General features: G+C 50.2%; 1 protein-coding gene across 3 annotated transcripts in view; it reads right to left on the reverse strand.

Moving 5' to 3' along the window:
* Positions 1-27,739, reverse strand: part of LOC135407546 (aquaporin-3-like) — an 84,412-nt gene that overhangs the window by 45,692 nt on the left and 10,981 nt on the right. Inside the window, exons 20-26 of one of the 3 annotated variants that reach the window (XM_064642668.1) lie at positions 27,207-27,359; positions 25,942-26,039; positions 24,872-24,996; positions 24,640-24,729; positions 22,527-22,724; positions 14,585-14,686; positions 12,947-13,337 (exon numbers count right to left, since the gene is read on the reverse strand). In XM_064642668.1, coding sequence (XP_064498738.1) covers positions 13,188-13,337; positions 14,585-14,686; positions 22,527-22,724; positions 24,640-24,729; positions 24,872-24,996; positions 25,942-26,039; positions 27,207-27,359 — 916 coding nt within the window. In that variant the 3' untranslated portion in view covers positions 12,947-13,187. Of the gene's footprint in view, positions 1-12,946; positions 13,338-14,584; positions 14,687-18,569; positions 18,898-22,526; positions 22,725-24,639; positions 24,730-24,871; positions 24,997-25,941; positions 26,040-27,206; positions 27,360-27,739 lie in introns of those variants that run through there. The other 2 variants (XM_064642667.1, XM_064642666.1) reach the window with 2 other exon arrangements.

Consider the following 27,739-nt stretch of genomic DNA (forward strand, 5'->3'; position numbering starts at 1 on the left):
AGGTGGCACCAGGAGAAATTCATACACTTGGAGCCTCCCTGCACCAAATGGCCATGGCAAGAGCAATGGGTTTGGGTTGGGAGGCAGAGGAGAGGGGGTTGCTCCTTGCTACTCCTTCTACCCATCCTCCTTTTCTTCCAAAAATGGTGTTATCTAGGGGTTATTCAGTACACAAAGGCTTTTCCATGCCAAGGTTAGTTGGCTGAGTGACTAGATGGAAAACAAACGCCACTGGGGAGATAATGTCTGTAACACCAAAGGGAGAGGGCCCCTGCACAAGGCACTGGGTTCCCGACGATCACTGGTCCCGTGCCTGGCCTAAAAAACCTGGGGGCTTTAGCACTCAACGTAAAATTCCCTGGGCAGACAAAAGATGCCAAACTGTGGGACGCTAAGGCTGGTTTCACCTCCTGTTTGTCCAGTCAGGAAACTGGTTCTGCAGCATGACCAGGGAAACCCAGCCCTGACGGTGCCTAAACCAAATCCTGCCTCTGTGTGGAACAGCTGAACGGGTGCTTCCACTCAGGCTTTCTCCAAAGAGACTGATGTGTCTCCCACACCTCTGTCTCACACAAACAGTATATTCAGGAGATCCCAAATAATCCCCAGCACAAACAGACTTTGCATTGTGCAAGGGGAGATAATCACAGGGTCATATTATTCTTAGCTAAGGCATGGGAGAAACACCAGCAAGGTGCTGAGGGCAGGGGGAGGCAGGTTTTCAGGCAGCTCAGGAAGAGGGTCTTGTCCTTGTCATTTTTTCAAACTTTTACCTTTTTAAAACTATTGCTCATCTTCTGGCAGAGCTTTGGGACACCATTTGCTGCCCAGCCTCCTCCTTATCTTGCTCTCTACAGCCCCTTTGGTCCAGGCTAATGAAGTGATGCAAGACAAGAGAAATTTATATATTCTTGGAGGCATGGACAGAGTACAGACCATGGATGTAACACAGGAGCGCTCACCTTCCTGTCCTTGGGTCACCCAGGCACTCCTTGCACTTTGTTGCTGTGTACTCTCTTCTCTCTGCTTGTGGGGTTTGGCTTCATCTCACATTGAGATCAATGATAAAAGCAGGGAATAAATAAATACAGTAAATTGAGAAAGATCAGCTCATCAGGCCAAGTGCAAACACTACCGAGTCATCCAGAAAAACGTCCTCTTCCAAGGGCTGAGCTTACTCATAACTGATGGATTCCCTTGGCCAAAACTGCCTCCTGCATATCTGGGTGTGAGCACTGCTATCTGCTTCTGCATTGTGCACAGCCCAGATCTCTCCAGGGCCAAGGGCAATTCTCAAACTGGAGAGAATAGAAACATCGATCTCTTGTCCTCATCAGCCCGTCATGTCAGGGAGCATTTCAGGATGAAAGTGGGGGAAGAAACACGCAGTTTTATCTTGCCACATTCTTGCATATGGAAGGGAATAGCTGAATCCCTGTGACAAGCTCTGCCTAGCTGAGCAAGCCCAGCTTCAGGACCAGCCTTTGGATCTCATGCTACAGCCCACGTAAACATCATCTTGGGAACAGCTCTTGGAATTCACAACACAAAATGGCTCAGTGCCTGGCAACAATGACTACAACAGTGGAAAAAAAAGCCTCACTAAGGAGTCTGGGCTCTCAAGGCACTGTAACACAATTAGTCTCACCAACTCTTTTCCTTACCCTGGGGAACCTGCACCACGGGAAGCCACCTGAATCCCTCCATTGGAAAGGCTGTGATGGCGAGGGCACCCAGCAAATCAGGTGGTGTCACAGCTCACTTGCACTGCACAGGGCATTGCTGAAGGAAGGGATGTCTTAGGATCACTCAAAAGGAAGTAGTGAGGCAAGATAGCAGCAGGGTGAAGAAACAACACGGGCGGCAAAAGAGTTGGAAAACCTGCTCTTGGGTCAGATTCCTTAGTCCAGGCCAAGGCATACCACTGTATCCCATTTCTGGCATTACTGCTGCTGACCTTTGCAGACCAAACTCTAACATCCAGAGATTTGCAAGGCAGATGCACCATGACTACCAAAGCTGACTCCTGGCATCACCCAGGCCAAAGAGCTCCACACCCTGTATACTGGGTTTGCATGGCCAGGTTTTGGCAGTGGAGGTGGGGCTACAGGGGTGGCTGCTGTGAGAAGCTGCTAGAAGCTTCTTCCATGTTCGGCAGAGCCAATTCCAACCACTCCAGGACAGACCTGCCGCTGGCAAGGGCTGAGCCAGTCAGGAATGACAGTGACACCTCTGCACTAACATATTTAAGAAGGAAAAAGAAGTTATTGTGCAGATGAAATTGCAGCCAGAGAAGAGAGGAATGAGAAAATGTGAGAGGAACAACTCTGCAGACACCAAGGTCAGTGGAGTCCTCCTCCACTGGGGAGAAGGTGCTCCAGGTCTGGTATGGTTGATCTTGGTTGAAAGGCTATGCCAGTGCTGGGCAGGGGCACCACACAAGCTCTGCTTGATGGGGTGGGGTAATAGCAAATAGCTACGGGTTAGCACGGGCAGAGCAGGCAGCTAACAGGGGGGTACAGCACACAGTGGCCAGTCTTGCCTGTCCAACACACATGGGGGTACTTCCTATCAGCCCCACACAGCCTCCCCTACCCCAGTACTGTCCCAGAATGCACAGGATGCTCGGGACAGGGGAGAAGTGAAGGAGCTGTGGGATGGCATGACAGTGCTCAGCTTGCTTACAAGAGTATCTGCATAAATGAAACCTGCAAGAGTGGAAAACAGGCTTGGTGTTAGAAGTGTAAAGCAATTACTTTTTGGCCAACATATGCACACAAAAGATGGCTAGGACTTCATGAGCTGCTCACCTAGGCATTAATGTGCTCACCACCTCAGAAAGGGCCCAAAGAGCCTTTGCTGGCCAAGGACTGCCTGTAGATATTCACGGCTCCAAGGGATGTCCCCACCCTGATGCCCAACAAACCCTTTGACTCCCTGCTTTTGTTCCTTTAGGATTTTGTATATTTCCTTGCTGCTGCCATCTCAACCATCCCTCCTCTGTCTGCAGTCTTACCTTTCCCAGCGTGGCAGGGTATGGCAGGGTCACAGTTGGGATTTCAGACTCAGGGAGCTGAGACCTGGGAGTACAGATGGAGTTACAGAGAGATGGGGTAAGGGTGGAGAGGAAGGGTGGCCTCCCCATGCCTTTAGCTTTAGGTGTTCCACCTCACAAGGCCAAAAAAAGAGTCCCTTGAGCCAGAGAGCACATAAGAGCGAGCACAGCTCCACCATGAGTCATCTCTGCTTTGAGACAGGAGGGTAGATTGAAGTTTCCTGTGCCCTGAACATGGAGGACAGTCTGACATTGGCACTGCATGCCAGGGCATCTCCCACGGGATAAGAGACATACAACCCTCAGGGACAGCACAAGCCAAAGTTCAGCTGGAGAGGAGAAAATACCACAGCACAGCTGATATGTGGCTCCCAGCTTCTTGTCTTATGTGACATTCAGCAATCTCCCTTTGAAGTCTGGTGGAAGGTGTCCCTGCCCATGGCAGGTCATCTAGCAAACAATATGATCTTTAAGGTTCCTTCTAACACAAACCATTCTGCGATTCTATGACATGACACTTTAATGGGGTCAAGGCAAATCTCCCTGCAGAGCCAGGACCCAACTTGTGCACAGAGAGGCACAGGCAGCATCTGACTGTTTGCTGGAGATGACTCCTTGGACAAGTTACAGGTGAAATCCCAAGACAAATAAAGGAATTTCTCACACTGTTGCCACACTCCCACTGGAAAGACTAAACACAAATCTACCCATGTGCTTTATGCTGCTGCAGAGAGAGTACTATGAGAAGCTTTCACCTGCTCTGCCCTTCCCAGCCTTTCCGCCTGTGTCCCAGGAGATGTAACATGGCACAGAAGCAGTGTTCAGGATGACAGTGCTTGTGGGACCTAGGGGACTCAGGAGCCCAGCTAGGGCCTCTCTGCTCCCACCCCAGGACCAGATGGTGGTCACCCAGCCCCCTAGAAGGTCACTGGGAAGGCAGATGCTGCCCTTCAACCCTCCCAGGTGGTTTACCAGCCAAGCAGAACATAAGCTCAAGACACAAGCTGAACAGGTACAGCTTGTGCAGGGGGTTTTCCTCTGAGGGTTTTGCAGACCTTTTCAGGATAAGAAAGGTTCAGGCTGTCCTAGTATGCAGTGCAAGGGTAACCCAAAGCCCAAGGGTTTCACTGGAGATGGGTACACTGTAAAAGACAGGATGGAGGCAGCTTGGGCAAAGCAGAGGGCAGTGCAAGCTCTGTGCTCCTCTGTGCAACATCTGTGTCCACCAGCCTCCCAGGTGAGATACTTTTGTTGGCAATACACAGAGCCTGGATCCATGTCTTCTTGATAACTCCATGTTGGTGATCCTCAAACAGGCCTCAGCTCCCCTAGCACTGTTGCAACACTCCTGCTGTGCACGCTTAACTCCTTGGAGATGCTCAAAACCCAGCACTTCAGGGAGAAGAAAAACAGACTTTTCCTCTCAGGATCCTCAGATAGCTGCTGTGGTAGTGAACTCACCATTGCTGTCTGCAGAGCAACGGTGAGTTGCTCAACAGAGGCTGTGTTGAGCTTTTTTCTAGGGGATCAACACCTTCCCAAGGGCTGCAGAGCTTGCGCTGGCATGGCCAAGGTCTGCCCTGACTCACACCGAGCCCCGTTTGCCCCAGGGGTGCTGGTTCCAGCCATAAATCCCAGCCCGAGCAAGGCCTGCCAGTACACTTGGCACAGCCAAAATCCCTGAAGAAAAGCTAATACTAATAAATAAAGGTTTGCTGGAAGTGCTGGCATGAGCCAGCAGGATGTTGCTGAGCTCTGCACAGAAACCTACCAGCAGCGTTGTGGTTTCAGATGAAACCCAAGACACATGAATCCTCCGGCCAAGCTTTGCCACTGGGTTTCAGTGTCACCCTCAGCAGCAGGAACCAGCCACCACCACAGAACATGGATGACGCAGCACTGGGAAATTATCTGATGGCTGGGAGCATGGCCAGACCCCCAGCCTCTCCAAGGCTGGAGCAGTGGGCTGGTTCCTGAGGCAGAGGGGAGCTGGTCTGCCCTGTACCTACAATAATAGGGTTTCCTGGCAGGCTGCAAATCCTGGGTTTCATCTCACTCCCCATAAGGCGGTGGGGAGGCAGACCAGCCCTCTTCAGCTTGCACCAGGGACGCAGCAGAGGCACCAGGCTCACAAGCCACAAAACGCAGCTGGGACATGGGTGGGGAGCGCCACACCCCCCTCCACCACCAGCCTGACTTGCTGCAGTGCTCACTGGATCTCAGGGAGCTGGCCACCTCTCCGTCCCTGCCAGGAACATTGCCAGTGGAGGCTGAAAGCCCAAAGCATCCTCTAGCCTCTCCACCTCTCATCCTGTATCCCCAGAACACTGCAGCTTGTGGATTCAGGGCTGCTTGCTACGGAGCAGGCTGTCTTCTCCATCTCCCACCACTGATGAATTTTGCCCATGCAAAACTGCAGACAGGCCACCCCCTATTTCTAGGGACAATAACTTTGCAGGGAAAATCCCTCCACTCAGACAGGGCCCCTCTGTCCTCACCACAGCAGGGATGGCAGCTTTGCAGCATCCCATTTCCATGGAACTGTCTCACAGCTACCCAGCAGAGGTGCTGGAGAGGCCTTGTAGAAGTGTGTTACAGGCTGATAGTTTATCTTGGATCGCTCCTGAGCACCAGCAATCCCACATCCCTTGGAAGAAAACCCTCTTGGCTGCTTTCAATGTTATTCTTCAAGCGCAGCAGCAGCAGACACGTGGAAATATTTTCATGCTCTGGAACAAGCTGTCTGTGAGATGCTGCACTGCTTTTCCCAGCCTGCAAAACCCCAAGGCAGCATCAGCTTGTTGGAAGAGGAAGCAAGTGTGGCTGGAGTCGTGTCCCTGCTCCCAGCACTGCCAGCAACTTGTCCCGTGGCTTTGGTCCCCATTGCTTTGGTCCCCCTTGCCTCCACAAGCCACGGAGTGGCCAGTTGAGATGGGAAGATAAAGGTAGCCATGTCCCCATGCTGTCAGACTGTGGCTGTAAGGCATTTTTACAGCATTTTACACATACAGGTGGCAAGGATTGCAGTCTTACAAGGAAAGTGTCAGGTTTGCACCCCACCCTGCCCCTGGGGAGATGGGGAAACAGCTGCTGCTCTGTGGAAATGGTGTGAGCACAACAGGGAGCGCAGGTCTGGAAAAGGCCAATGCTTTTCCTCCTCGTGTTGGCAGCATCAGTGACATAGTTCCATCTTGGGATGGACAGCATGACAGTGGGGCAAGCAGGGGGTGCAAAATGCAATTTCAAATGTTTTTGTTGAGGGCTGAGATGAGGTCCTAGTCCATGGCAAGGAAAAGGGAAGGGGAAAGGGCCCTGCAAGCCCATATCAACAGTGTAGTGGCTTGCCAACCATCCTCCTGCCTTGGACAACAGGGACATGCTTCCCCTCTTTTCAGGGCCGTTCCAGGACCCATGGCTGTGAAGGTACCACCCATTCCCATCCCCAGACCCCACGCTCCCCCAGCGCTCCCTCCTCAGCTGCCGCTCACGCCCTCCATGTCTCATCCTATCTGCCTCCAACCATCGGTGCTCCAGGGCAGGGAAAGTATCTCATTGCCTCTTCTCCATGGGCTGTGGCAAATTGCTGGCACTAAACAAATTTCAGTTCCTGATGAGAAACATCACTGTCATGGGGCAGGAGCTGCGAGCATTACTCACTCAGGGAATTGCATTTGCCTGTGTCAAAAGGGGCCAGGGGCAGGAGCTGCAGGGACAGATGCTGGGGAGGCCCCACTCTCTTTTCTACAGGCCAGTGGTGACATGGCACAGGCCACCAGTCCTCCAGCTACATGTTCCAGGGAAAGGCATGTGCTTCCCCAGCACCTCCCAGTCCTACAAGAAGTACCCAGGCACCCCCAAAAAAAGTAAGGAAAAGGTGCAGGCATGCCTATATAAATATAAGGTATAGGGCAGGTATAAGGCAAGGCAATATGTTAATAACCATGCAAGGGAGGGACATGGAGGTCTACTTTGAAGGGCATAGGGGAAAGGAAATGTTCTTGGGATGGGACTGTGTGGGGGAGAAGGAAAGAGATCCTGGTGCTGTGGCTGCAGGAGGAGTGTTACCCTTCTGCAGCCCCAGGCTGGATTGGGAGGGAGCATGGGATTCGGTTGCCAATTATTCCACCTGGCTGAGTCTTTAGCTAAGATAATCCCCACTGACAAGACCTGACAGTGAGGGCTGGCTCAGCAATGCACTGTAGGACACCTCTTGCACCAGGCAATCCTTCCCTGTGAGTCCTGATCCCCCTGGATGGAGGAAAGTCACCATCACCCATCCCCTCTGCTCTTCCTTCCAAGGAAAGGCCACCATCACCCGTCCCCTCTGCACTTCCTTCCAAGGAAAGGCATTGCTCCAGGACAGGGTCTGCTGATCCCTGCTATCCATACAGATCTAACTGCCCACCTGCAATACATTGCCCCTCATCCCTCACCCTGTAACATGGCCAGGGCCTCCAATCACACACAAGCACAGGGTTACCCCATGGCAGCACCTCCAGCCCACAACCACAGTCTTGGCCTGCACTGACACGAAGCAGCTCAGCATTCCACCAAACCAAGCTTGGCTGCCATGTGTTTTGGCAGGAAGAGCCAGCAAGTAACAAACTCACAGCGCAGTGGAGCCACTGCTGTAGTTTACCTCCCAGACGCTGTGATCCTCAATCTTGCAATATGCATGGAAACAACGTGATTTAGCCAAAAGGGAGAGACTCAAGGCTAATAAATCAGTACAGTACCAGGCTCCTGCCATGCCCTTTTCTGACACCTCCCTTAGACTTCCCACGCATATCCAGGAGCAACATGAACAGGAGCAGTCTGTCTGGCACCTTCAGCAGCACAGGAGTCACGAGCACAAGGCACAAGTGTTTCTGTGCCGGCTCACAGCCAACACAAGCCCTCGGCACCTTCGTTAACGACAGCACATGAAGCCCTGAGGAGCAGATTCCCCCTCTCTCACTCTCTGGAGGGAAGAGGCAGCAAGTTTGCTGAACCTGGTCATGATGCTCAGCAAAAAAGTGGAGTAATGGGGAGATCCTCTATGCATCTCCAGTTTGTTCCTCTGCCAGAGCCCACCACGGCATCACCAACTTCCCAGCACCTCTCCACCATGCTTATGGCCAATGTTTATTTCTCTCCTGGCAGCTGCTGAGCCTTTAGCCCTTCAGTCTAGTGAAAAGACTTTACAGTACTAGAGGATGCATCTTTGTGCCAGCTCATATGGTTTGAGCCACTTGTGGTTTTGTTCTGCTCCCCTGACACAGCCCTGGGGTGCCAGTGACAAGCGTTCCCCCACTGCCAAACTGCCCCTTCTGTCAAGCCTCTTTCCAGACCACGTGATTTTCTGATTCTGTGATTTCTCCCATTTTGCAGTTCCCCCACCCAATTATCTTTAATTTTCCCTTCCCTATGATGCACCCTGCACTTGCCAAGTGCCACCCTCGCCTCTCGAGCAGCACCACTCTGCCTTTCCCAAGGAGACCAGGAGCATCAAAACCTGGCCCCTGCCAGAGCCGCTTTGCTACCGGTGCTTCCCAAAAGCCGCTGCCTTGCTTGGGAAAAATCACTTCAAGTCCAGAGCATTTTCCTGATGACAGAAACACCAGCAAACACACCATCCCCCAGCCTAGCAGAATGGCCACAGTGGGAGCAGTACAGAGGATATTCCCTTTCTGTGCCAAAAAAAACCCCTCAAGACAATCACTCCTTCCCTAGCCAGCCATGGAAATTTAACCTAAGAGTTTTCAAAATCACCAGTAATTGTGGGTGCCTGAGCAATTGCTTCCTTCAGAGGCCTTTATTTACAGGAGACGTGCTTTTTGCCTTCAGGGGATCAGCCTCAAGTGAAATAGCCCCATGGAGACCCCAAACAGCCTCTGAAAAGGTCTCAGCAGCCCCAGAGGCCGAACACCAAAGTCTGAACAATCCAGTGGGCAGGAAAACCTCACAAGCCTCAACTTGATGTCGTCATTCCATCATCTCAGCTGTGTGCCACTGTCTCCCTTCCCTTTCATAAATCATGTGATAAGTCACTCAAAGCTCTCCAGGGCACCTGGAAAGTAGGAGTCTGGCAGCAGAAGAAAGGCTCCATCCATCTCCCCTTCTCCTGAGCCAGCACCAGCTGACTCCTAAAAACTGCTTTTCCAGAGAGCATCTTTGCAAAGCATGAGCTGATCCTTTTAGGAGGAAGCTGCCCAAAGGGTGGCTCAGGTAAGGGCCCAGGAGGGGACACCAGCATTTGGAAAGTTCTGCTAGAAAGCATATACCACTGAACCCTGTCTTGGACTGACTCCATCCATGCACTCAGTGTACCAGTACCACCCCAGCCCAGTCTTGCATTTGGAAACACTTCCCTGTTTGTGCTCACCCCCCATGCACAGGAGACCCACCATAAAGAGCTTCAAAGGCAGCTTTGCAAAATCAACACAGCAGCAGTGGCAACATGTCAAAGCCCATTGCTATTGCCTCAGCTCTGGTGCTTCCCTCCCTCTCCCCTCATCCCACCTCTTGCAACATGACACAGCATGGGCTCCCCAGGGCAGCTCTGTGTTTGTGCAGCACTTGTTTATGGCTGGGACCCACAGCTAAGCAAACAGCTGCAAGCAAGAGAGTGCCCACTCACTGCTCTGGAAATGGAAGCCCAGCACACTTGTCAAACAAGCAAGCTCTGAACAACCCAGGCCCTACCCAGCTTTCACAATAGAAGTTAGTCACAGCGCACCAACAAGAGCAGTAAATCAGGCAACAACAGATAAAGTTGCAAGGGAGACCTCACTTGTCCTCTCTTGTATACCCGAGACACCTCTTTCCTTTTGATCCTGCCTTTACAGACCCTTAGAGGCACAGGGACTCTGCTCCTGAGAAAGGTGCTTTGCATTTTGCTTTAGGTAAACTGTCACTCGAGAAGTTCAGAGCACACCAATATCCAGCATCTAAGAGCAACCAGAGGATGTCCAGAGGAGAGCAACCCAGTTGATTAGAGGGATGGAGCACCTCTCCTATGAGGAATGGCTAAGAGAATTGCATTTGTTCAGCCTGGAAAAGAGAAGGCTTCAGGGTGACCTAATTGTGGCCTCCAGTACCTGGAGGGAGCCCACACGGAAGATGGAGAGGGACTTTTTACAAGAGCATGGAGTGACAGGACAAAGGGAAATGGCTTCAAACTGAAAGAGAGTAGGTTTATATTAGAGATTAGGAAGAAATTCTTTATTGTGAGGGTGGAGAAGCACTGGAATAGGCTGCCCAGAGAAGTTGTGGATGCCCCATATCTGAAAGTGTTTAAAGCCAGGTTGGATGGAGCTCTGAACAACCTGGTCTAGTGGAAGGTGTCCCTGTCCACAGCATGGGGGTTGGAACTGGGTGATCTTCAAGGTCCCTTCGAACCCAGGCCATTCAATGATTTTATGGCTCTGTGATCCCCAGGCCTTCCAGCTACATTTCAAGGTGACTTTGTCCACATGCATTGCCACAAGGGTCTGAGTTTAGCAGATGATAAAACATGACCTAGAACATTTGCAATGTTTGACCATATAAACAAGGCCTTCAGAATGGCTCCAAGGTGCCCTTACATACTTGCATATTGGGAGATTTAGAGCAACAAGGAGTTATTCTTCCTCTGAAAGAGGAGCCAGGAGACTGTGGATCAGCCATGGCTTTGACAATACAAGCATTGAAAGCACAGCTGCAATAATGTGTTACTTGGGTGACTTTTGCTGACACAGATGTATCCCCTCCAAGTGCTGTAAGCTGGGCTAGCAGCGGTCAATTTTGCCAGTCTTAGGTGAATTCACTACAAGGTTTTTGCTGAGATACCAGTATTTGTCATCAAAATTGGGCTCACATCTGGTTGCTGAGCACAGTGGCGTTCCCTTGGGAAACACGAGCAGGTTGGTGCTTGCATGAGGGTTTGGTTACGAGTTTATTTACTGTCAGTTTATTGGGCATGGGTATTTTTGCAGAAGGTTCACCTGGGCATTTCCTAGCCCTTTGCTGCACACTGCACACAGAGATATTTTACCCAAGGTTGGAGAAGTTTTATGTCTTTTTAAAGGCAAAAAGGAAAAAGAGTAGCAATACAACATCTGACAGTGTAAAAGAAGCAGATTAAAGCAGAGGTGCTGCAGGGCTATGCCTACAAAGTACAACCTTCACAGACGCCACTGTGGGAGCTGGGCTGGGGAGGAGAGGGCAGAGGGGATTACAGCAGAGACTGTCTCTCCATAAATATTCCCAGGCAGGGAATAAGCCAATGAGGGGATCCAAGCATCCCTGGGGAAAGGGTTACAGGACCTTCCAGCCTGCCTGGTGAAGCAGAAGGCTGGAGATCAGCTCCCTTGTAAGGTAATGCAAGCTCCAGCACACGCCCCTGCCCTAGGGAAAAGCAGACACATCAGTGAAGAGAATGTTCTGGACCAAAACCATTCACATCCACAACATATAGCAGGGGGAAAAGCAAGGGCAGGATGGGACATGGAGGGAACAGGCAAACCTCTGGCACAAGGAACCAGTGCAGCAACTCAAAATGTTGTCCAACAGTTGTGTTGGCAAATTTACAGGATCCAAATGTCAAACTGCATGTTCAGAGTGAAGGTAAATGGACAGGAGAAGCAGGAATGATCCAACTGCTGAGGAAAATTACAGCCATTGCTGAAGGCTGACTGGGCAATTCCAACATCTAGAGGATGATAAAGCAGAACAAAGAGAAGATTAAAAATTAATCCCCAATTAGCTGCTTCTGAAACCTGTCGAAATCACTGCCTGCATCATTTGCTAATGGACCTGTCAACAGGTTCCTAGGCTGCAGGGGTCACAGCAGAAGCAGAATGTGCTGCTTTGTTCTCAGGCTTGAGATCTGTTTTGCCCACTAAGAGCTTTTGATGTTTTCAGTTTAAGTGTACTCACAAAGCTCTTGCAAGCAAAAGATGGGCAATGGATTTTGTCTGCAGCCTGCCTCAGCCACAAGCACAGGGAAGAGGGAAAAATGTTCCTCATAATTTTAATATAGCAAATATATCCCAAAACCAGGGATGCTGCACACATGTATCTGCCCCCTAGGACACACTGTGCCTCCAAACACCAATCAGTGGGCACTAAGTAGACAGCACCAGCCCAGGGCCCCATCTCTGCCACAGCCCACTTTCAAATGCTTCAGAGAAAACATTTGAAAAACAAGTTGCAAATCTCCTCCAAAAAGCATTGGGCCCTCTGCCAACAGCTGAAGAGGCCAGTAGGTCTTGAGGCAACACGTTTAACATCACATCCGAAATGCCCCTTACCAAACAACAACAGCCTAGCTATCAGGCTACCTGTACATCCCCCTGCCTTTCCAAGCCTGATCTGTTTTTGGTGTCTGCAATATCTGCTGTCATGAAGTCTGTTTTCTTTACTCCACATCTGATTCACCTCTACTTTGCTGTTGGAACACGTGTGCTGCCTCCACCAGAGGAGGGGATGGGGAAAGTCCATTTGCTCTCTTCCCCCATCAGGAGTCCCAGTGATCATTTCACATTAGAGATATAACCCAACATCTCTGCTCACCGTAGGGTCACCTAGAGGAGGCTGCCCAGGACCATGTCCAGTTGGGTTTTAAGTATCTCCAAGTACAGAGACACTACCATCTCCCTGGGGAACCTGTGCTGATGTTCAAACACCATCATGGTAAAGAAAAAGCATTTTAATTAGAATTTCTCACTGTGGTTCAGTAGAAAGGAATAACCTGGTCATTATGGAACAACTGTGTTTCTTTGGTTTTGCTAACCACTACAATAACAGCATCTGCAGTAAATTCCCTACCAAACTAGGAAACTGCCTTTCCCACTGCACACCTCTGCCATAACTTTCAGACCTTGACATTTTTGTGTGAACACAGCTTAGATTCCTACAATGAAACAGGGACACTTTCAAAAACTTTATCCCATCTTCATATCTTCTTCGAAATAAAAAGGTATTTATATTCTCGAAAACAATAACAGGTCCCATTGCTTTTCATGAACAAGGCATATAAAGATAAATACAGTAAAACAGTTCTGGGATTTAAAAAGCTAAAAGCCTTGTCCAGGACTGATTTATGAAAAGGAACAGTCCCAGAGTGAACAAACTGCTTCAGAACAGGCCATTCTGACACCTCTCAGTGGTCTTAGATAGTCCATTTCTCTGTACGAGCTTCCACACTTTTGACCAGGCCTTCTCCCAAAACCTCAAAGTCCTCCAGAATTGCTTCCACGTTGGGAACACAGACCAGCTCGTTGTTCAGGGCTGTCACCTTCCTTCCTTTCATGCTGGAGACCTGTGGGGGACACATAAATATTGCACAGATGGGAGCACCTGCTCAGAGTTGCTTTGCAACCTCTGCCAGCCCCAAATAAGAGAATTCCTCTCTTGGCTTGTCACGTCCAAACCCTGCTACTCCACTGCACCGAATTCCCCAAGTTTCACTTCCCAACACCATCAGTGCTCATTATTAGAACTACCAAAGTGCAAGAGTGACCCTTCCATCCCTTTTTAGGGCTTACCCTGGAGTCACAGTCCAAAGACTGCATGGAGTGAGGAAGCCAAGTAATGGCCAGGGGCATGGAGGAGATGGGAAGAGCATGCAGATGCATGGCAGAGCCTGTGTAAGCAGAGCACACGGGGTGTGCAAAAGGGGCCACAGCATAAAGCTGAGTAAGAGTTGCTGGGCTCTGCTTTGCTCTTTGGTGGGTGTCAAGACTTCAAGTGGGAAGAGATCTTTGGCTCCACCAGAGGAAAAAGCAAAACCCTCATGGTTTAAGCAAGCCACACTCAGCTCAGTGCAAGCATCTCCTCTGTTTCACCACTGTGAATAACTAAGTTTCACAACAGCAGCCTGGCTCAGTGGCCAATGCCCTCTGGCCGTGAAGAGAGGGGAGATAAATCACCTACAGACTGACAGAAGAGCCTGGGCTGCCAACTCTGAGCCATGAGTAACCGGTTTCTTTGCGTCTTTCCTTCATAGAAAGCAGCATGAATCACTCCAGCACGCCTCACGCCTGGCTTAGCCACCCTCTAGAGTCTGCCAGCCCACACAGTGTAGCTGGAAAACAGTTGTGTGCATTGATAGGCTTTGAGCAGTAGGGACCTAGGCTTGCCATTCCAGCCCAGCTTCTTGTGGGTTGGGTATTTCTGAGTAAAATGCCCAAAGCCACAAGAATGGGAGAGCCTACTGCACGCACCAGAAGTCTTTGGCAAATGATGCATCATCCATTTCCCAGGAAGGGAGCAGGAAACAGCACCCAGGATGGAGAGCTCTGTTCTGACCCATGACCGTGGTGCTGGGGCTTGTCCATGTCCCCTTCTCAGATCTGCTGATGACTGAGGGCACTGTGGACACAGCCCTATCTTGGTTTCACCCATTCTAAGAAGGGACAGAACTGTGAGCTCCATTTCTCAAAGGGCTTTGGGGCTGATGAGACTTGGGAAAAGCAATTACAATGCAGAAAAGAAAAAAAAAAAAAGTCCTTCAAACTTCAGGGCATAAAGGTAATATGAAGCTTCAAGTAGAGCAAAAAAACTCACCTTAAAAGGCTGAGGCTGAAAGCTCAAAGGTTTCCACAAAACTGCAATCACTTCTCCACCATGCTTGTCATAGAAGAACATGGCAAGATCGCTGAAGGCATCCTGGGTAGAAAACAAGCACAGGTTGTGCCAGACATCCCAGAGTCAGAGCCTATCCCTGATTCACTCTCCTTACATAGGAAGACACAGTAGTTCCACACAAGCCAGGACCAAAACTGAAACTCTTTCAGTGGACTCCCAGCAAGGAAAGAAACTGGCAGCCCATGGACAAGTCCTAGGTGCCTCCTGCTGCCTCTTTTTCCCCAGTCCTGACAGATACAGTTCACTACCTCCAAATTTTGCATGCAGATCTCACCACTGCCTCTTGCTCTCTCAGAGGACAGAAATATGATCCACCACCTCCCACAGGCCAGCAAGAGCACCCAGAAATCAGCATCCAGCTTTAGGACAGCAGCCCCCTTAGTGATATCCCACTGAATGTCCCTCACCATGGTCTTCCATCAGCTCGACTTGGCAGTACCGAGCCTTCCTGGTGTCCAACAACTATGTCCAAGATTTCACAGTGCATCAGACAGAAAGAGGGAGGCCCTGCCAGCAGGCAATCCTGCCAGAATACATTCCACTACGTGGCAGCAAAGACAGACCTCAGCCAAGGACCTTTCACTGGATTCCAGCACCTTGAGTTCTGCAGTCTGTGCAACCAAAGTACCAAAGATCCTTCTTCTCCCAGAATAAACCCCCCGTGAGCTGGCAGCACACAGCATCCGAAAAGGAAACATAACAGCAGAAATTTTAAGTAATATAGTTCTGGGAGGCGCAAAGAGATGAAAAGTTCAATGGAGGCACTGCAGGAATCTGTCCTCCTTGCCCCAGTGTTTCAGCAGCGGTGCCAGTGAGCATCTCGCACAAAGAGATGACAAAACCCCAGTCTGCCTTCCCTGAAGCCCACACAAGCTGGATTCCCAGAGGTGCAAGGAGGCAGAAGAGATTCACAGCAAAAGGAAACAATGCTGCGTCCAAGCAACTTTTCAAACCCAAAGTCTGGCCCTTACAGCTCATCACTCAACATGTTGATACCTAGAGATATGGACCTTGAGTGCAGCTGACCCAGACAGCCAAGCAGCTGCTTCCTGACAATGACACTGGTTCCTCCTCCATTCCCTTGGTTTCCCTGCTTTTACAAAGAGAAGTCTTGCTGGCATCACTGTATCCTGAGGTTTTCATGAGGATATGCATGAAAAAAAAAAATCAACACCAAAGGCAAGCTTGGAAGGGGTCTTCTATGGACATACCAGGACTGCAGTAGAAAAAAAAGGTGGACTGGGTTGGTGTTACCAGTGACTCTAAAGAGTGAGGTGGCACTTTAAGAATACACACCTGATAAGCAAGGAGCGGTGGTGGTGCCTGCAACCTTCAGAGACAGATTTGAGTTTGGACTGCTGCTGCCCTCACAAACAGAGGGCAACACAATTAGGTCATCAAGCTGGAAAGATCCTGAGAACTGCTAGCTCATCCCATTCCACGGGTTCTTCACAGGGGCAAGGCTGGTCAAGGCATTATTTCACCAAACTGGCTAGAAAAACCACTGTCTAAAAATACATTGAGAAAGAGGCAATCCACCTTGGCATTTCTAGGCTGAGAGCACAGGTTTAGCTCAGAGCCCAGTCAACAAGGAAGACTCCTTGTTTAGCCAAAGGGCAAACAGCAGGAGGGAGGGAAGGCCCAAGGAAGGGCAGTAAAGCTCCAGGCACGATGACCACCAGTGTGCAACTTCCTGAACCAAAGGGGAGCAGAGCATGTGAGAACCTGAAAAAGTTCAGCAACTCCATAGGGCGAGGTCTCAAATGCCACTCGGTGCTCCTTCCGAGAAAGGTATTTTTTTACAAGACACATCTTGCTGGACAGAAGCCAGGAGCATTTGCAGGAAAGGAAGCCTCCCAGGCTCAGATCATTTCCCAGTAAAACCACTGTTTGGCCTGACACCCAGCACTGTTTTTTCCCAGATGCCTGGGAGCGGAGGGCAGATGTGAAAAGGATGGCATTCCATTTAAAATTTCAGCACTTGTGCTGCTCCCAGCATCATCCATGCTATAGTGCCCCGAGCTGGCCCACTGAGCTGTGGAGATGAACACTCAGCTCTTGGGAAATTGCAACATTAAAAGGGTCTGGTGAATTAGTCACTGCACTTCTGTTTGTACAGAGGTTTGTGGAGCAAACAGTTCACTCTCCTTTCCACATCCCATGCTCCATGCCCAGTGCCACTGGGCTTGTCTGAGCCTGCAAACACCTTCTTCAAGGGAAAGTTTCAAAAAACCAGAGAAAAGGCACTGAGTGCATTTGAACCCTTGTTCCCTTCTCAAGCTGCTGTATCTTTGGTTGCAATTCAGCTTTCAATGCCCAGGGAAAACCCTCTTGCCATCAGCAACAACTACTGGTTCCCATCTCACAGAGACATCAGGGACCTGCAAGCTCAGTACTTCAATTTGGAGGAGCCTCATTGTCCAGGAAAGGGGTATATGGCATCTGAAAGAAGATTAGATCAAGCTCTTTAAGGAACCATCTTTGTTGTAGGAATGAAAAGGATGGAGAAAAGTAGTGAGTAGAACAATACCCTGCTCTAAAATGGGATTACCAGATTAAGCAGCTCCATCTGAATCGTGGATTTTGCAATGAGCTAAGTGCTCATCACTAGTTAACTACCTACATTGTTGTTTAGGGGTAGTTTTTTTTTTTTATCTTACCATTTATCCACCCATTTTTTTCACTGCTTCTACCAACAGATCAGGCTCATTGCATTATAGATACTGTAGAGCCTTTTAGGGAGGTCTCTGCACTCATAATGTGTCCTACAGTGGCTTTTCCTGGTTCGACAGCAGCTCAGATGGCAAATACATCAATTAACATTTGTTCAGTGCTAAGAGCATTTCAAGTGCTCTTAGCAAGGAATCTACCAGTAAAAAACCCTATTAAAAATACTTACTTCCAGCAAACAACTGCCATTTGTGGTTAAAACTTTCAGGTCTTTGTCATCCTACAGCGTCCTGCCCCGACATTCAACGTTATGTGACACAGACAGAACCTTCCCCCACACCCCAACAGAGCAAGGAGCACTGTCAACCCTGGGCACTATGCTAAGGGTCACACAGCTGCTCTACAGCTCTAGGAGCAGGTGATTTCCTGCCACCTCTGCCCCTCCAGGGTCACAGATCCACACAGGAAGGTTTCCTCCCTACTGTGAGAGCCCACAGAGTCTTTTCAGTTCATCTCTGCCAGTCTGGAGTCGCCACAGGAGGAGTCAGCCCTGCCAGTCAAAAGAGGAAGGAAGCAGACTGCCCTGAAAAGATTTCACCAGTTCCAGCTACATCCCATAACCACAGCTTACATATTGTAGGAGACAGAGAATTTTTACTATCATTAATTCCTTCCTAACATGCAGTAGCAAGATACACATTCCTACACCATGGCAGGAAGAAAGGAAAGGGCTGTAAGTCTTCCTGACAGGTCTTGTCTGAAGGTGAAAGAAATGCAAAACATTGCTCTAAAGGGAAGGATGTTTACAGTAAAGCAGGAAATATTTTCCTGCTCATTCACACACAAAAGATCTCACATATATGAGATGGGCAGCTCCTCTGCCACAAACTCTTCCTCAGGCATATGCAGCCCAAGAAACCTAAATCTCAGTGAACCACAGCCCATCACATCAGTGACCTGGTGAGACCAAAGACCCAGTAAGAAATGTGAGGTCTGTTAACAGCCATAACACACACAGATGGACATGGCACAGGCCATGTCCCCACCCATTTTCCCCACCATGAGTGAACAGCTCTGAGAGGTGACCAGAGCCTTTGGGTTTTGTGAGCTCCTGAATGCATGCAGACAGCCATGGCAAGCATATCCACAAGTCCTGAGTCCTCTAGGGTGTCTTTTGAGTCCAGAGGACACCCAAGCCACCCTGGAGCAAAAGCTGCACTGACCAAGCCTTCCCACACCACATTCCTAGCAAATAAGTGGGGGTTCTGCAGCTTAACAACCACGACACAGACCAGCACTCATGATGGAGATTCAATGGGAGCCACATTTGAGAGACTTAACTTAGCCTTGCTGGGGAATCCCCACCAGGAACCTACCCAGAGTTGTTTGATGAAGTGCTCTGGACTGTAAGTCGCAGGAGGCTGGTGATGGCCTAAAGCTCCAGGGAGGCCTCCTCTGTGGGATGTCTGGCACCTGCTTTTCTTCAAGAGCGTCTGTCTGCAAAGCCATCTTATCTGGACAGACTCACAGAACAGGCCTTTTCTATCAGATCTGTCCTGGAACTGAAGAATTTGCTGCCTGAATCCCAAAGCCAGCCTTTCATCTCTACCCCGAGCCTCCCAGGCACCAAAGCAACTCAATCAGGTCAGTTTCTGCAGCACATCTTCTCGGAGCAGGAAAAATTAAAGCAGTCAGGACTCAACACCTACTCTCCTTTATTTTCTCCTCTCATTAGGCTCCTTGGAGAAGGCATGCAGCAGTCCTTCAGCTCCAGAGCATTCCTGCCTTGCTAACTCCTTTGACTTGAGAAGAACAGGGACAAACAGGCTGGACAGGAGAGAAGTGGATCTCCTGGTTACTGGTCTAAGGATGCTGGGGAAGAAGCTACTTCCTGCCTCTCTCAACTCAATCAGCATGCTAAGGCATTTAATCCCTATTTCATGTGGAAAGCTCAGTAAAGGGCAATGTTTCCTTTCTGCTCACAGAACACAAAATCCCACAGCATCTGTGTGACAGATGTCTCCCTTCATTGCTGTAAACCCACCAGGGCTGCACTGTCAGCCACGGCTACAGCCCTGTTGTTCAGTTCTGTGGTTTGTGCTATTTAAGAGAGAGCAAATTATTCTGAGTCAAAGCCACTCAATGCTGCGTCCAACTGCCTTCTCATGCAAAATCTCTCAAGGATTCACTGCTGTCACCACACTCCTTTTTGGCACCAACTTCTTGCTGCATTTGGATCATCCCCAGGGATCCTAGCCTGCAGGACAAGGAGGAGCAGCAAAAGCCAGGGAAGGAGAAATACTCCAGGGATGGAGAGGCTACCAAGCAGAGCCAAAGTCGATGAAAAGGTCTTGCCTTTAAGGAACAACATCAGTACACTGAGACACAAAGCCAGATGGTTTTTGATGGATAGAGCAGCTTCTACTGACATCACCAGCTTGCTGGTGGCCCTGCAGTGCAAAACCAGCTTTCAAGGCTTTCCAGCCCAAGTGGATGTGGCCGAGTTATCTGACAGCATATGCAGCATCACCTGTGTGATTATTCCAGGAGAAGAAACACCTGTTTGCCTGGAAAAATAGATATTCATCAGCTCCTTCAGGTCTGCCCACTGCTGATCTGGATGCTGCAAATGACAAGGGAACTGGTATTGCAAGATACCTCCAATATGATGGCCACAAGGGAACAAAGCCATATCTATCTAAGAGCCTTCAAGACATGGAAAAGCCCCCTAGACAGGGACACTGGGGCAGATTTCGGGCTCTCTACCCCATAGCTCACTCCTGAGAGAAAGCTGTGACCAGTTTCTGCTCTGTTCCCTCCTAAGCACCCTCAGCTCAAGGAACAAGAGACACCAAGCGAATAAACATTGCTTCTAACAAGGCAACATGACTTTTGCTCATATCCATGTTTCTTCATTGGGATGTTGGCATACTGAATTTAGGACCAGCTGTAATTTCTAACCCAATCATACTCTATTCCACATCTATTATTATCCATATTAGAACAAACAGGCAGTAAAAATTCAGTCACTATTGACTGGACCAAGTAAGTCATAACTGCCTAAAGCTGCTTTCCAGGGAAGTCTCTTCTATACCTTTCAGTTCCAGAGCCATTTACTAACACCAACTTGTCTAGAAGCATAAAACCATCCTATAAACTTCAACACACCCCTATGAGTTTCCTAATTGACTGCCTCATCTACAGCCAGACCTGCTGCAAGCAGTTAACAGCCTCCCCAAAGGACCTGCTCTCCCAACAGCCTCCAGCCGTGATTTCCTTCAAGCAGGCAGTCATCCTTCTGCCAAGTTTCCATGACGATTGCTTAGCCCTGACCCCTTCAGAGACACAGAGGCTCCAGCCCCATGTATACAGGCACCACCAGCACCTTGGCAGCTGCTGAAAGGCTCTGTTCAGCTCTAGAACCCAGTTCCAGCACCGTGTGGAGAAGGATTTCAGGCTTAAGAAACTGCATTTCCTACCCACATCTACACCCCTTGGCTGAGGTTTCATGGCAGAAGGTCAAACTTTCATCATTTATGGAATAAAAGAGGGGGGCTGGTCTTGATGTATCAACTCCTCCGATCAAGACACCAGGAAACAAGGTGAAATAGCAAACAGTTCCAAATCTGCTTCCTGCTCCCTTTTAAAACTCTTGTGCAGGATGCTTCTCCCCCTCCTTCTGGCATATCCTGGACCCCAAGAAATCCCCCAGTGCTCTCTGCAAACTGTCTGCAGGACCTCCAGGTCCACCTTCCTTCTCAAAAGCAGGAGAGCACTGGACATCTCCTCACCCCAATGTCCTTCCAGCCAAAGCAGCAGTGCTACTTGCAGGGAAATTGTGGGACAATTTTGAGGTCTTTCTCAATTTCAAGAGGTCTTTCATGCATCTCTGTCTCTCACTTCCTCACCACCCAAGACTGTCCAAACCTGCTGTGGGTGACAGGAGGACTGAGGTTGCACCTTGCTAGACCTTGCAGCTATACTGAAGCCACAGCAGATTCCTATGGGCACAGGTTATCATGCAAGGCAGCTGGCACCAAGTTTGGGAGGTAACAGGGCTGTGCCCAGGATGAGGAAACCTTCAAAGACACCCGTGCAAGTTTTCCTTGCTCACCTCCTAAGCTTACCTGGTTAAGGTGAAAGGGGAGCTTGAACTGAAAGAGCCCAGAATCTTGCAGCTCAAAACTGGAGTTTCAATTCAGGCAACATTCACAATGGTGGCCAAGCACTGGGACAGGGAGATGGGAAATCTCCGTCCCTGGAGACAGCGGTCATTCAACAGGACTGTGCTCAGTGCAGCCCGTGAAAGCTGGCTCTGCCTGAGTGGGGAACAGGGCCAGAGACCTCCAGAGCACCTTTCCTGCCAAAGCCAGCCTATGATTCCTACACTGACAGTTCTGACACTGCCCACAGACTTCTGTGAGTAAGGGATGATGGCACTTGAAAATCAAGGCAGGTTTTGATAAGAGCCCCACCTCTCTGCACACTAACATTTACTACATCTGAAGCTGGGAAGGGCCAAAGCTGCAGATGCTGCACATCTGCAAAGCACTGTCTGTCCAGATCCCACATGGATGCTGTCACCCAGCACCTTGCATATCTCCCCAGACTGCCGAGGCTTTGGCTTGGTCACACGGTGGGAAAGAACATGGTCCATGACCTTGGATACTGATGTTCTCCACATACCCTACTACCAACTTCATCTGTCATCATGCAGGTAGTCAAGACACAGAGAAACCATCCTGTGACCAATATTGAGCCCTTCTGGCTCACATAACCATTGGCCTAACAGCAGGAAGCCTACTGGTACCACGTCATGGATACCTGCACATTTCCCCAGAAAATATGTGTGGCTACTGCCCATCGTGCACACCAGTTGGTGCAAGAAGCTACAAAAAGTCAATTAACTGACTGGAGACAGATGGCTGCACAAAGATATCTTTGTGCTGAAATACAATATTCTTCAGCAAAAGTTCCGGGTGCTTTGTATCTGAGCTCACTCTCACATCAGGAGCACTCCCATTTCCATGGAAAGGGTGGTGCATTCAACAGGTCTTCCGCTGAGGAAGCAATGAGCATCCCACGCAAAATACCGAAGGGTGTCACCAACCATGTCCTGCAGCAGCAGGCAAGCTGAATGCCAGAAGGCAGCTTCCCCCAGGCAGGAGCCTCCCCCACTGGCCCTGCTTACTCTCAGCTCCTGGAGGTAGCACTGCACAGGGTCATAATCCACCACAGGAAAGAGGATATTCAAGGCACTGCTGTTCTTCACCACACCACGGCAAAAGGATTTTGGCGGCCGGTCCACGTTCTCCAGATGCCGAGGAATCTGTTTTGGATTCAGGTGGATTAGGACATCGTAGAAGTCCAAAGGAGGGCGGAAGACCATCTGCAAGGAGAAATGAACAGTGCCACTCAAAGTAGGACACAGGTGAGCAGGAGAGATGAGAGAGATTTCCCAAGTCCTTGCCTGCATTTTATGCCCTTCTCTTTAGAAAGCAGTAAACCAAAGACACAACTTCTGTGAGATTAATGTTAGCAGTTTGCCACAGACTCCAGGAAGCCCGCTTGAGCACATGGCACTGTGTTGGGCAGCTGAGAGAGGGACAGACAGGTGAGCTGAAACAGGTAACTGCACTGCACATGGCAGAGACCCAGAATGAAGAGGGGAGTCAAGAAGCCAACAAGAGCCAAACAACACCCAGGGGACATGAGGAGCTGTGTAATAAAGGGATGGTCCCATCTGTCCAACACCATTTGCCCCAGAGGGCAGCAGCATCTTTCATCAAGCAGACGGAGGGTGAGAGCAAGCCCCATTAATGGAGGGGAGCAATCCCAGACGCATAAATATTTGGACAGGCAGGATCTAGCTGTGGATACAGCTGTATTAAAATGGAAAAAACTTAAAACTATGTGTACATTTTTGTGGAACAAATGATGCAGAGACATGATCAGAGGCGTGGGACACTGCTCAACTTGGCACTGGCAGAAAACCCACTGCTCAGAGCTGGTTTAAAGCCAGGCTGGGGAGAACACACATGAAGAATATCAGTGACCAGCACTGACTCTTCAGGTCTAGTCCACACGGTCCCCCTTTCCCACCCAGGTGACAAAATCCATGGCTTACTGCATGTCCCCTGGGAGCAAAGAAACAGCTCATAAACCCATGTCTCCATCTGCATGACAGTGGGCACATCCCCATCTGACCCAAAAGCAAAGACAGGAAACCAACTTGGAGCACCCTCTTAAGTACACGGGTAGAGGAACCAATTCCAAAACTAGAAAGGCTTTACTCTCCTCCCTGTCCCAAGCTTTGCTTACAGATAGATTACTAGCTCTGGAAACAACATCTTATGTTTATCCCTAAGGAACATCACAGGCATGGGAGGGCACTGGCATGGACCAGATGGATAGCCTGGGAATGGGAACAGTTTCCACTGCAGCAGCCAAGAGGAAGGGAGACAGAAGGAGGCCCAAGGAGGCCAAGTCAAGGTGTTGGAAGGCTGCTATGGACAGGTGACAGCTCATTTTAGAAGCTCACCATCCCAAGCTCATAGTGCACCTCTTGATTTTCAGTTTTGGGTCGGCACTGTGACTGCAGCACACTGGACATATCTCATTCCTTCAAAGCCCTGTAACACACTCCTACTGCCTCAAGTAGATTCTCACTTAATACTTTCAGTGGAAAATGCAGCAGAACTGAAAGTAGTGTCAGTAAATCCTTTTTATATTGCATAAGCAAATAAATATGTCTACATCTCTCAGGTCCATTTCAGTAATGGAGGTTTCAACACACCTAAAAAATAAAATCACTGAGAAACTGAAGAGGGTTAAACTACTAATGGCCTTGCTCCTCCACTCAAACCAAAATAACATCTTCCTAAAGTGCCTGTTGGTGTCCTGCCAAAACCTCCAACACCCTGAGGCTGGTTGGACTCAAGCACACAAGCCAGATTTGCCAACTACACCAGAAGTCTTCCACAGGAACCATTTGATCTGGCCATGAACACATGACTGATCTGGCCCAGGAACATCGTGGGTTTGCTCATGTCCCAGAAAAACCAGAGAATACAAAATAAATGTGTCCTAGTCACCCCAAGTTGCTATGCAGAGCTGGGTCCCCCAGAAGCAGGGTGGCAGAGCAGGGCACCAGGCTCCATCCTCCCATCCTTGAGGCTTTTCATCCCAGGGCAACCGCGCAGCCACAGCCTGAAATCTCCCAACACATCCCAGTGATCACCACCAAAGACCAGTATGCTTTGTCAGAGCCTGAAAACCCTTGTGCTTGTGCCCCAGGGGGTTACCTTCACATCCTGGCTGTTGAGTGGGTCCATGAGCTGCTCCTCCAGGGCACGGAGAGACTCTGAGGCGAGCACGACGAGGCGCTGCAGGATCTGATGAGGGAAGAAAGCCAGAGGGTGAAACTCGGCAGTCCTGGATGTAGCAGGGGCTCTGCCCACTCACAGGGCTGCCAGAGCTGGCTCCAGCACCAGGAGCAGGGAACTGCCACATGGTTGGACGAAGGGCCCGGCTCACCTGTGCCGAGGGTCGGTCCTGGGTCCACATGGAGCTCCACTGGTCCTTGGGGGTGGCAATGAACATGACAGGGAGGCGAGAGCGAGCAGCCACAAACTTGTTCCTGATCTCTGTGCAGTCAGTGTCTGGAGAGGGCAGGCAGGGGGGTGAGATGCTCTGCCCCATCCACAGCCCTCTGGCCTCCTTGCCCATCTATTGCAGCCCAGGGAAGGGCAGGACAACAAGCTTTATCCTCTCCCATCCTCTGATCTCACAGTCCATGTGCAACCAGAGCTCCTTCACCTCGGGCTTGCTCCACTCTCACACTTCCCTTGGCACCTGCCTATGGGAAGTTCTGGAGCCAGGAGGCAGCTCTAGATGGACCTGAGCTCTAAACCCACGCTGGTGCACTCAGACATGGCAGGTACTGGGACTGACACAGGCTGGCAACTCATGTTATAAGCTCATGACAGAGTTTGTACCCAAACTCCGAGGGTTCTATCTTTTGGTTTTTATTTCCTCTCAAGTAGAGGAAAAAATAGCTCTTTAGCTCACTGAAAAAAAAGAGTGCTTTGGAAAGTATCAGTTTTCAAAACCCAATTCTTTCCAAAGCAGCCTTACCTTTTTTTATAAATCAGCTTTAAAAGCCATGTGTAGCTATCTCCCCCACCCCATAACTATGCAGAGCCAAGACAATCCCATGGTCTCTGCTGGCTCCTGGGGAAAGACGGCATCTATCCAAAAGATGATCAACAGACAAAACACAAGAGGGCAGGAACACAGGGCTTCAAAGACAAAACCACATCCAATAGCACCCAGGCTTGCCACAGATTTCAACAAGACCAGAAGCAAAAGAGCATCATCACTGAGACCCACTTCTTCAAAGGCAGGCAAGGGAAAAAGAAACCCCACACTACAACCAAACCCAGCCTGTAGCCAAGTTGAGCATGACAGGACAGGAATAAGAGTGGAAAATCTCCTTGCCCGCAGAAGAAGCTGTGATGCCTCCTTCTATCCAAGATCCCTGGAGCCAGGCACTGACTGAGGGCTCAAGACCCTCATGTCAGCTCTCCTACCTCTTGCCTGCTCACCTGTGAGGCCAGTGTTTATGTTGACAATCAGAGGGTTGTTTTTCCAGTCAAAGGTTGCCAGCAAGTTGAGGAAGCGCAGGAACCCCACCTGGGGAGAGCTGCAGGCAGGACAAAACAGTTCAACACTGGCATTTGCTCTCCTGGCAGCAAGAAGGGCTGCACTTGGGGGTACCGAATGCCCAGCCCACATGCAGCCCAAGAAGGGATGTCTGTGGTGGGAAACAGAAGTCCAGGACAAGTTTGAGACACATTCCCTTCTCCAAATCCCCAGGGAAAGCTTATTCCCATTGTTCCTCTCTCCCCAAGGAAAAGAAACAAGCAGAAAGTAAAACACTGCCCGCAGGTTGCCCCATCTCCTGATGCCCTCCCCATCCAGACTCCTGGGTCTGGAACAAGAAGGAGGTGGAGAAAGGGCTGCTCCCATCTCTGGTGCAGGTCTGAACACCAGCCAAGTTCCCACTGTGCCTTTTCCCCGCAACACAACATGTGCACGAAGCCAGGCAGCTGGGAAGATGGGGCTCCTGCTATTTTAGGAGACAGGAAAGCATTCTAGGCATCAGACTGTTACTCCTGCTTCTTTGAGAAAGGAAACTGGACCCGGAGTGCAGGGCGGAATAACCTTTTGACTCCGTACAGAACAAAAACATTTCCTTTAACTTCATTTCACTTCCTCTGGGCCCTCTAACATCTATCTGCCAGTGGCCAGCAAGCAATTGGCTTATTTACCAACACACTGCTCCACCGAGCTTTCAGTGGCCGACCCCTCGTCCTTCCCTTGGAAGTCTCCTCCAGGAGGAAGGGAGGCTGGAGCCACCGGCACCACCATAACATCCTTCCTGGGGAACTCGGGAGCCCCAACATACTGGTAGCCACAACTCGGCCCCCACCCTGCTTCTCCTGGCCATCACCCCCAGAACGAGGGGCCTCACCAGTCCTCCAGAAGGCACAAAACACCCTGCAGTTGTGGCACCAGCACCAAGAGGACACAAGGACTCTCACTCCCATCCCTACCTGCTTCCCCCCTTTCTCCACGGTCCAAAGGGCAGGGGAAGCCACAGTCCTGCAATGCCAAGCATCTCCATCTCCTCTAGCAGCCATTCCCAAAAGTGCTTGGAACGGCGTTTTGGCAGCACAGGGGCCTCATGCTGCCTGATGTGAACCCTCCCAACACCTCCTGCTCTGGCAGTATCCCATCCTTCCCCCATCTCATGTAAGGAAAAAGGCACTAAATCCCCGTCAGGCCACCCTGGGTTCCTCATCCTCACCTGGGTGGTGTGAAAGGGGCTGGGTGGAGGAAGAGAAACGCCACAAGAAGGTCCACACACTCCTCAGAGATGTTGTCGCTCAGGAGCTGGGCACTGACCCAGCGCTTGGCCAGCCGGGAGGTGCTGCCATAGACAGGGTGCTGCTGCTGGAGCCTGCAAGGAGGGAGACAGGCCACTGCTCAACCCACACACTCCAGGATCCAAAACTGCCCTTTGGCATTCAGCAAAGAAGAAGTGAGGGGCAAAAATATGACAGGAACATGTACACAGCATTACAAGCACAGGGCACTTTCTCCAGGCACTGACGGGAACAAAGGGAAGATGCTGCCTCGTGCTCCTGTCTAACCGTGCTGCTCTTTGATACTTGTCTCCCTGTACCAATGACCTCAGGGTGACAACTGGTGCCACCCACACCCACATTCATCCCTTCACCCTCCCAAAGAGCCTCCCATGAAGTGGGCTAAGGGCCGCTTCCCACAGTAAGCTCCTCTACCCACCAACACTCTCCAGTATCCACCTCCACAATGGTCTCC

Source organism: Pseudopipra pipra, chromosome Z (assembly GCF_036250125.1).
Source record: "Pseudopipra pipra isolate bDixPip1 chromosome Z, bDixPip1.hap1, whole genome shotgun sequence".
NCBI lineage: Eukaryota > Metazoa > Chordata > Aves > Passeriformes > Pipridae > Pseudopipra > Pseudopipra pipra.